Raw genomic sequence first — 10,572 nt, forward strand, 5'->3', positions numbered from 1 at the left:
AATTTGTTGGGGCTGCTAATTCTGTGAGATTATATTTTATATAACAGCATGGCATCAATGCAAAAAGAGCCACAAACTGATGGCATTGTTATGATAGTTTTGGGGAAGATACTAGAAATAGGAGCCAAATATTTCAGTGCTGTTCGTACGATGATCATGCTGTCTTTCTTTCTTCAGGTATCAACTGGTGCCTATAAACGGCAAGTCCACGAGGTGCCATTAGGAAAGCAAGTGACAGATACGGCTTTCATTGGAAAAATCACGTGGGCCACCTGGACAAGGTGATACAACACAAATGTCTGAGTAAAAAGAGCTTTAAACTGCTCCATGATGTAGATGCAAGAGAGGCAGGGTCCGGGTGGCAGGAGAGCAGCATAATGAGCAACCGATGTGGGATTCACCCATTCACAATGGTGGCAGTTTGATTACAAAATTCTCCCCCTCCCCACCAGATCAGTTTGCTGAAGACTGTCTTGGGATTCCTTCCCTGTAGTGCCTAAATAAATTTTGTTGTTCAGTCGTTAAGTCGTGTCTGACTCTTTGTGACCCCATGGACCACAGCACGCCAGGCCTTCCTGTTCTCCGTTCTCTCCCGGAGTGTGCTCAAGTTCATATTCATTGCATCAGTGATGCTATCTAGCCATCTCATCCTCTGCCGTCCCCTTCTCCTTTTGCCTTCAATAAATCTTTCCCAGCATCAGGGTCTTTTCCAGGGAGTTTTCTCTTCACATTAGGCGGCCAAAATATTTGAGCTTCAGCTTCAGTATCTGTCCTTCCAATGAACAGTCAGGGTTGATTTCCTTTAGGATGGACTGATTTGACCTCCTTGCAGTCCAGGGGACTCGTAAGAGTCTTCTCCAGCACCACAGTTCGAAAGCATCAATTCTTCGGTGTTCAGCCTTCCTTATAGTCCAGCTCTCACAGCCATACGTTACTACTGTATTTAAAATCTTTGGATTGCTGCTAGGTTTTATTTTGTTTTTTACTTTTATTTTATACTGTAATTTAAAACTTTTATATTATATCATGTTGTATTTTATTATTTTAATTGTTGTGAACCACCCAGAGAGCTTCAGCTATTGGGTGGTATAGAAATGTAATTAATATAAAGCATCTTGTTTGAGAAATTTCAGTATATTTTTTTACAAAGCATTCCCTGCTTTAAAGACACTTTACTAATGCCTCTCTTACTAGTTTTTCCCTTTTTTCTTTCCCCATTGGTGCAGCATCCTTGGAGATGAAGTCATTGGCATTTGGCCCCGAAATGCAGATAAAGCAGATGTCAACTGTGCCTGTGTGACCCATGCTGGATTAAACATTGTGTCCGGAGACGACTTTGGACTCGTCAAACTCTTTGACTTCCCGTGCACTGAAAAATTTGTAAGTGAGATTTTTTGCTTTGTTGGAGTGTGTGGGTGTCTCTGTAGAAACAATTTCATAGATCTTCAGAAGTACCCAGATCCATGATCAATGAAGTTGGCGTCTATTCCATTCTAATGGCATGGAAATGGCTGCTACCGTGGGTGGGACAACACTGTGCTCATTGTCAAAACTCTCTTGTCTTTTCCCAACAGGCCAAACACAAGCGTTACTTTGGCCATTCTGCACATGTCACCAACATACGCTTTTCTCATGATGACAAATACGTTATCAGCACAGGAGGGGATGATTGCAGGTACCTTTTTGCATTGTGTGAACATGGAGCTGGTTGGGTTCTATGGCTACAGCAGAGTGTTGGGTTTTGGTGTGAGAAAGCCAGATTCAGATTCCCATGCAGCAAAATGAATACTCTTGGCCAAGTCACTATCTTTCCACCTAGCCTACCTCACAGGGCTGTTGTGAGGCAAAAATATTGCTCTGAGCTCCCTCGTGCAAGGGGTGGGGGCAGAATAAAAATGTAATGAATGCATAGATTGAATACTAGCAGGTGAATTATACAAGCTGTCATAGGAAATGGGAAGGAAAATATATGCAGACACCTCCAATCCTTTGCTGGAGAAAGTGCCTGCCTGCAGCAGCAGCAACTCCATAAGAATCTGCTTTGGGGCATAGGCCATCATCACTGGAGGCTCTGCTTTGAGTCCCACCCAATGTGGGATGTATGGATGGGTACTAGGAATAGGGCCTTTCTGGTGATGGCTCCCCACCTGTAGACTTCCCTCACCAGGAAAGTTTGTGTGGCTTTTCTTCCCTCCTTTGGAAAGCAAGGGAAAACCTGTTATTAGGAAAGCCTTTCTGGGGAGTGGGATGCAGAGGGTACCTTCTTGTGCTTTACTGCTGGCAAGGTATGACCGTCGGTGCATTATTTTCATGCTATACTATCATCGGCTTGGTGGTAATTGGTTCTATTTTACCCTAATTTCACAATGATTTAAGGTGTGGTATATTGTAATGTTGAGTTCTATTATTAGCCACATTAGATACTTGATATCAGGCTGAAAGGAAGCATGTAATATTTTTTAAAAATATTAATTATACCTTGTCGTAGTATAGTAACTTATTATACCCTAAGATATTGTCGTAAGGTTGCTTCGCACACTGCAAAATCTGCAAATATACTAATGCTCAAATTAGACTTTAGCCATATCTTTACCTCCTCTAACTGAGATTCTCTTCTCAAGAGAGATTCTCTTTTTAAAAAATAAATCAACAGCACGTTCAGAGGCCTGCAATCCAGGTCAGAATTGCTGTGTGCAAGAGGATAGGGGTTTAAACAAAAAAAAAATTGACCCCACACGCAAACTCATCCCACCCTGCCATTTGCCTACTGAATATTGGCTTCAGAGGCAGATAGCTTGGGGGAGATTTTCAGCAGGAAAAACAGCATAGGAGGCAAAGACTTTAAAAAGGCCACCCAATCCAGATTCTTCTCCTGACATGGCTGTTTGGATTTTCCTCCTCTTCTTTTAAAAACGTAATCATGAGATTCAAAGAGGTGGCGATCATCATACCTTGTTTCTTTGACCCGACACTGCAGTGTGTTGGGGGGGGACGACACATTTCACCCACTGTATATGTAGCTGGAAACCATAGCAAGTCAGTCTTCCTCATAGTGTATATAAGTAGGGTTGTTGTTCAGTCATTCAGTCATGTCTGACTCTTCGTGACCCCATGGACCATAGCACGCCAGTTCTTCCTGTCCTCCGCTCTCTCCTGGAATGTGCTCAAGTCCATATTCATTGCATCGGTGATGCTATCTAGCCATCTCATCCTCTGCCGTCCCCTTCTCCTTTTGCCTTCAATCTTTCCCACCATCAGGGTCTTTTCCAGGGCGTTTTCTCTTTGCATTAGGTGGCCAAAATATTTGAGCTTCAGCTTCAGTATCTGTCCTTCCAATGAGCACTCAGGGTTGATTTCCTTTGGGATGGACTGATTTGACCTCCTTGCAGTCCAGGGGACTCGTAAGAGTCTTCTCCAGCACCACAGTTCAAAGGCATCAATTCTTTGGCACTCGGCCTTCCTTAGAGTCCAGCTCTCACAGACATACGTTGCTACTGGGAAAACCATAGCTTTGATTATATGGACCTTTGTTGGCAAGGTGACCTCTCTGCTTCTTACTGTGCTGTCTAGGTTTGCCATAGCTTCCTCCCAAGGAGCAAGCGTCTTTTAATTTCATGGCTACAGTCACCGTCTGCGGTGATCTTGGAGCCCAAGAAAATAAAATCTGTCACTGATTCCATTTCTTCCCCTTCTATATGCCAGGAGGTGATGGGGCCAGATGCCATGATCTTAGTTTTTTTAATGTTGAGTTTCACACACCTAAAAAAAATGCAATGTATACCTCACCTACTGTGGGCTGTTACATTTGGTCATACTGTTGTTTGCGCAGCAGCCTTCAGGGCCACCGAAAGGCAGGGATCCACAGCCTTGGAGGAACCCCAAGATTTCCAGACATAAAGAAATCTTTAGGGGGAAAAAAACTAAGAGAGGAACCCCCAAGACAGCTCAGCTGACATGCAGTGCTGACTGACTGTTGAGGGAGAAAATGGAAAACTAGGGGAGAACGAGAATGGAATGGAGTATCCTGGAGGAAATCATGACTGACTGGCTGGCACCTTGAACGAGGGCACGCCACACTGCAACATTTTGTTGTAGGTCCCACTTATAACAAATAAAAATAAACTCCACTTCACATCAAAAACTAGCATGTCAGGAAGAAGGCTGGACTGAACCCGTGTCGCGTTAGTTTTCTATGTGCAGAGGGTGGTGATCATGTGCATGGCTTTTTTAAACCTTTCCCCACCACAGCCTGAAATATTGAAAGTCCAGGAAGAGCCTCTTGATGCAGAATAAAGTAGCTCAAAGATAAAGTACTCAGCTGAGAGACATGCTTGGCCCATCTCCTAGCCCAGAATCACCCTCCAATCCCTAGCACCAGCCAAGCTGCTGACTGTAAGCCAAGAGCACATTCATTCTTAGGACATTACTGCCATACAGTGCACAGTTTGATTTACCTTTTGATTACACTCTGTCTGGGTGGCTCAAGGAGGCAAAATTTATTCTGGCAGAGTCTTTGAGGAGGGAGGCTTGGGAGATGCCTCTGAGGTGCTGCTTCCTTGACTAGGTCCTTGATTCAGATAAAAGTGATGTTTACTCTTGGATAGAAGAGAGCACTTCAGCCAAATGCTCTCCTCTAGCCAAAGTCACATTGCAAAGATCTTGCCTTCTCTTCACCAGAGATGCCATCAATGTAGACTAAATAAAAATTGCCCATTGTCTAGCTTTGCGGAACGTAATTGCTCAAGGAAAATATAAATAGCCAGTGTAATATAAATGGCAACTCTCACTTTCCTACTACTACCTGCTTGCCCTGCCCTTAGAAAAATCATTTGAATGATACCCAGGGGAAAAAAATCTTGTGCAAGGGAAAGAGATTCCAAATTCTTTATTCCACCCGAGCAATGAATTATTTGGCCACGCAGTATGCATTTGCATTTGGACCTTCCATTGCCTTTACTCTAATATGGAAGAGAAGAACAGTTGTGCTTCTGCTGAAACTCTTACAGCCAGCGAAATCATCATGATCATCTCTGGAAATGGTAGTAGTACAGCAGGATCTTTTTAAAGAGAAGGCAAGAAATAAATGAACAGGTCTTAGTCACAAGAAATAATGGAATTGCTTGAAGTGTAAGCCTTAAACCAGGGATGGAGAACCTCTGGCCCATAGAGGTTTGCAATCTGACCCCCTAGGAGAGAGGAATCCCTTTGTAATCTTCAATCTTTGATCAGAGTCCATTTCTCCGTGCAGCGAGAGGTATGGCGCTTCATGCCTCTCTGAACAGAGAAAGGAAAAATGGGTGGGGGTAATTGACATCATTGAAGGGGGGGTTGCTGCACCCTTGATGTCATCCAGCCTGCTGGCTTGATGGGGGGGATTTGCCCCCTCCCCAGACCAATTTAGGTTCCCTGCCCCTGCCTTTAACCTAACATGCCCCCCTAGAACACAGTCACAATAAATCTATCATGGAAGCAAATCAAATGGCCCTTTGCTTGCTTCATACATTAGATAGCCAGGACAAAAGGTTGTACATTGGCACAACGGGGATTTGAACCCAGGTCAATGGTAAGTTATTCTCTCTTCCATCTTCAGTTGGTTCACCTACCAAATGTTAACTTACCTCTCTGGGTTGTTGCAACACTGAGAAAAGCAACAGTTACAAGAGCCTTTCCACATTTAGTCAATAATTAACCCCTCTAAACATGGTAGAAGCCCTCCATGTCTCTGGCTTGACTTGTTGCCTTCTGCCCCTCTCCTAAAGTAGCAGTACATGACCTTGTAAAATACAGCTCACAGCCCGAAATGTTTGGAAGAAACTCTTGAGAGGTTTGATTCACTAAATAGGTGCAAAAATGTAGCAGAGAGTGGATGCCATTTACACAGACCCTAGCTGGATTGTACTTATCCCTTGCTTAAACAATGGTTACCTATGGAAGGAAGCATCTGAGAACTTAAGACTGATATATAATTTTATTTTTAATACTTATGTTGCATTGCTGGAGGAAACTTGTGTTAGAAGAATGCTGTGAATGTTGAAACCGGAGGGTGGGTCCAAGTTGCCAGTTAGACTTTTGCAGCACTGATTTAGCCACACCTGTGTGTACAGATAATTATTACCATGTCTTTCTTTACAGTGTGTTCGTATGGCGATGTCTTTGAAGGTCAGTTCTCTCCAGTGTTACTCTTGCCCACCACCATGTGAGTGCCAAACAGTGGACTTCTAAAAATGCCTCCAAGACCTCAGCGGCTGTGTTACAGAAACTGTATAGATTTATATATTTGTGAAACCTACGTGTAGTTACGCAACCGTTGAGAAAGCAAAAATTCAGTGATTTGGTCCTTAGCCTAAACAATGTATGGTTCGGTTTGTATTAAATCTCTCTTGCTAAATTAAGTAGTACCCCATTGTGAAAACTAAGTTTCAGTTTCAATTTGAAGGTTATAAAAATAATTCATTTTTCGCATTGCAAAACTTTTAAAAGTAGCCATTCCAAACCTTGTTTGGCAAAGGATGCATTGGAAGTACAGAAAGCTTTGGGCCATGGTTGGTTTTCTACTCTAACAGTTAGCATTTCCTTCAATATTTAGAGTTTTAAAAATAATTCCATTTGCCGGTTTTCTAAGAAGTGCCTTGCGAAAGCTTTTCCAGTAGTGCAGGCTATAACATTGCCTCCTGCCAGTCTCTGCTTTCTACTTCCGGTGCTACAACTTAACCCAGTGAGGAGGGCTGACAAGGTAATTTCCCCCCCTTGATATATAAACTCACTCATCATCTGTTTTTGTTTGTCTTGGTGTTTTTTCTGAATCCCAACCGCTTCTTTTAACATCAAGGACAAGTGACTGGGGTGGGAGGCAAATATTGCACCTGGTTACCAATGAGCTTGGCAGTGAATCTGCCATTCTGAAGGCCGTCTGTAGGGAAAGATGACTTCCAGAGAAGGTAGGATGGAGGTGAAGAACCCACACACAGATTATTCTCACCATCTTTTCAGCCACTCCCCCTTGTAGAACATTTTCCATCTGCATTTCCTGGTCAGGGCCAGTAACAGCAACGATGACATGCTTTGAACTTCTCCAAGGAAAAGTCAACTTTCCTCTAGCTTAACTTCATGAAGTGTTTCAAGGACATTATTTCCCTTTCCAGGTTCAGCAGCAGAAAGCTTGGCAGCCATTCACAGCTCTTTGGTGGCAGGGGACCTAGGTACTGTGGAAATTTGTTCTTTATCCTGAAGAACACAATAGGGGCAGCACTGAAACAGCTTATCAGTGGCTACTAGACATGGTAGCTATGTATTACCTCCAGTATCAGAGGCAACAATGGCTGGGGAACATGGCTGGGAGAGTGCTATTGTGCTCATGTTCTGCTTGTGGTATTCTCATAAGCATCTAGTTGGCCACTGTGGGAACAGAATACTGGATTAGAGAAGCATTTGGTCTGATCCAGCAGGCCCTAGGTTCAGTTCTTGTAGCCCTAGTTTAGAGACATTAGGTAGTTGAGGTGCAGGAGTGGGAGATATCCTTTCCTCAAGGTACTGGAGGGCTTATGTTAAAGACCAGCTGAGACCCAAATTGACAGTACATAGGTTAAATGATCATAGAAGGGAAAGGGTGGTAGTCACTTGGAAAGCAAGAACTACCAGCAGCTGCTCAAATACACCACTGCATCCTTCACTGCAAGCAATACTCTGCAAACAGATACCTCCCCACATAAAACTGATGGGGAGCATGGTTAAGGGTGCAAATTACATTGTTCTGGGAAGAGCTTTACTCAACAAAACCACAAGGGTAAGCAGTACAATCCAAGTTCAAGAGAAAGACAAAAAAGGAGCATTCTCCTGAGTACTAGAAAAGAAAATCAATGTATAAATACACAAAAGTGCTTCAGCAAACTCAATGGACTACCATTTGTTGAGAGTTATTTAACTAATGGAATATATCAATGCCTTACACTCCTCTATAATTTCAGACACAGACCCTATGCAGTCTTAGTCCCATATACTTCATAAAGGAGGTTTCCTATATTAGATAATGTAACCATATCAAGCCGGTGATGTCAGGTGGTCACCTTGTTTGCCTATGTTGTAATGTTGGCCTTTCATATTGATTGTATCTTAAACCGAATGATTTGCTATACGGTGAAATTGTGCAAAAATATTTAAGAGCAATAGTGTGTGTGTGTGTGTGTGCGCGTGTGCGTGTGAAGAAATTTGTATTTGTTTATATGGTTTGACTTTAGGTACAGTATGCTCAGACTTAATGCTGTATTATAATGTAAATTAAAATACTGCATGAGTTTATTTTTCAAATGATCCAGTAAAAGATTTATTATTTGAAAACAGCCGAGTGTCAGATTTTCATTGGGAACATCCAGCATACCAGAAACAAGCGATACATTTTTGCGCCTCCTTCTTGCAGATAGCAAAGATTCCATGCATCAAAAACTGCCAACCGAGAAGAAAATAAAAAGGCAGTGGCTTGTTCATTCATTTTACCTAAAGTTAGCATTTAAAATAAAATGTAATAGTGGCACATTCTACTTCTTTTCTTTGAACACTGGCTTGAGTGACATGATGCCTCTCTACAAATAGATGTTTCTTAAATATTCTTTTAAAGCATGCAAGGCAGTAATCCTACAACTAAAGTGGGAGTAGCGGGCAGAACCATCTCTCCCAACACGTCACAACTGCATCATGAAAAATAGGTGGAATTTGCTGTCAGAGTTTGGTAGAGCTATACCTGCCACCATAACCATGGGTGCCTACTTTTGTCTAAAAGCTCCTTGCTGTATTACGATCAATGGGGTAAGCAAGGCTGGAAACCACATAGGCAGCCAAAAGCAGCAGCACTGTATCCCCTCCTTCCCCTCTACCAGTGGTGCATGATTTGTGATGTGAAACCATCTTGTGCTCCACTTCATTGGCTGCTGATTGCAGGGGTGGGGCAACTTACGTTTGATGTCATGTCACACTTTCTGTAGCATTCTGCTTACCATGCAGCTTCCAGTCTGAGGCTGAAATCAAACATAAGGGGAAAGGGACCCTAGATAATTGCTTAATGCTGGTCACGTTGGCCTAACACACCACATTCTACAATAATTAATAACTTCAATTTGACAAATATTCCAGAGGGTCACAGCAAACTCTTAATAACCAGCATTAAGGCAATTTTCAAAATATGGCTATGGACTTCCTGGGGTTCGCTCCTTATCTTTACAAACCTTTGGCAGGTAACAACTGGAGTATGATATGGAATTATACCTGAGATTATCCTTCAGTGAAGCATGATTCATCTCAATTAAGGTTGAACTGGACCTAATACTTGTTCAACAGTTGTTATGTGACACATCAAATAGCAACCAGTTGCTGGGGAACATGGGTGGGAAGGTGCTGTTGCGCTCGTGTCCTGTTCGTGGGTATCTGGTCGACAACTGGTTGGTCACTGTGTGAACAGAATGCTGGACTAGATGGACCCTTGCTCTGATCCAGCATGGCTCTTATGTTCTTAACCTACATGCGTGAATCAGTCATTCCAGATAGAACTCTTATTCACCAAGTGTTGATTCACACACAATACTTTTCAGTGGAGAAGGTTCATACATTCAGCAGGAGTCAAAATGCTAAAATATGCAAGCGTAATCAGCTCTTAAGTAACCTGCTTTTTACAAATATCCTGGACACACAAGATCCTTTAAGTCTATACGCTTTATTGATACTCGAGTTGTTCTGTTTTTACATTTCACAATGCATTCCACAGATTTAGTTCAATACAGCTTAAACCGCAAGTGTATACGTTTTCATTTGTAATTTCTTGCATTAATGATGTTCGAAATTTCCAAACGACATTTGCAGCATCGGGGCGTAACCCACTGATCCATGCAGAAATGTGGAGGATTCCGAGCACAATGGAGAACAAGCATGCTGGGTATTCCTTGCTCTATCTGCAAAGATCTCAGGATCACACCTTCAGAAATGCCTTCCACAGATTCAGAGTTCGAGAGACTGTAAACTTGTTTACTCAAAATAGACTAGAGGAGGTTTGTGCAGCAAAGGTTATTGGCGGAAATTGTGTAATGTGCAGAGAGTTGGTTTGTTTATTTAACAGATGCTAGTGTTTTCCAAAGATTTAAGCTTACATATCATGGAGCTAAAAAAACAGTTCAGTTCTCTGATACTTCAAGCACTGTGGAGGAGCTGGACATCCTAAACTGCTGTGAAACGCTATATATATATATATATATATGTATATATATATAATTTCTATATTGGCAATTGATAAAACAGTAAAATTAAAAAGCACAATACAGCTACACTCAATACCAAAAGGGCAAGGCTTTTCAAGCTTGCTTTAATGGCATATTCTTCTAAACATCTCATTTTAGAAAATCTGCAATCAATCTACACAGACCAGAGACAGTGCTAAGCTGAAGTGTTCTCCCTGCACTCCACCTGCACTAGGCTCTCTTGAAACGCAGCAAGACTACCTTGGCCAAAGCATAAAATGTACAGCCCTCCAATCGGTTTATGTTAACCAGTGCTGCACACGGGAGAAGCAAAGAGGATTAGGTTTGAATCCAT

General features: G+C 42.3%; 1 protein-coding gene across 4 annotated transcripts in view; it reads left to right on the forward strand.

The window, feature by feature from the left end:
• The window catches only part of EML6 (EMAP like 6), a 229,802-nt gene extending 221,473 nt beyond the window's left edge, over positions 1-8,329 (forward strand). For 3 of the 4 annotated variants that reach the window (XM_084829251.1, XM_084829252.1, XM_084829253.1), the window contains 4 exons: positions 178-281; positions 1,227-1,380; positions 1,575-1,675; positions 6,133-8,328. In XM_084829251.1, coding sequence (XP_084685377.1) covers positions 178-281; positions 1,227-1,380; positions 1,575-1,675; positions 6,133-6,157 — 384 coding nt within the window. In that variant the 3' untranslated portion in view covers positions 6,158-8,328. Of the gene's footprint in view, positions 1-177; positions 282-1,226; positions 1,381-1,574; positions 1,676-6,132 lie in introns of all 4 variants that reach the window. The other variant, XM_084829254.1, reaches the window with a different exon arrangement.
• Positions 8,330-10,572: the final 2,243 nt, after the last annotated feature.

This window comes from Heloderma suspectum, chromosome 1, assembly GCF_057233095.1.
Source record: "Heloderma suspectum isolate Gila_16-S chromosome 1, 16-S_ref, whole genome shotgun sequence".
In the NCBI taxonomy this organism is placed as follows: domain Eukaryota; kingdom Metazoa; phylum Chordata; class Lepidosauria; order Squamata; family Helodermatidae; genus Heloderma; species Heloderma suspectum.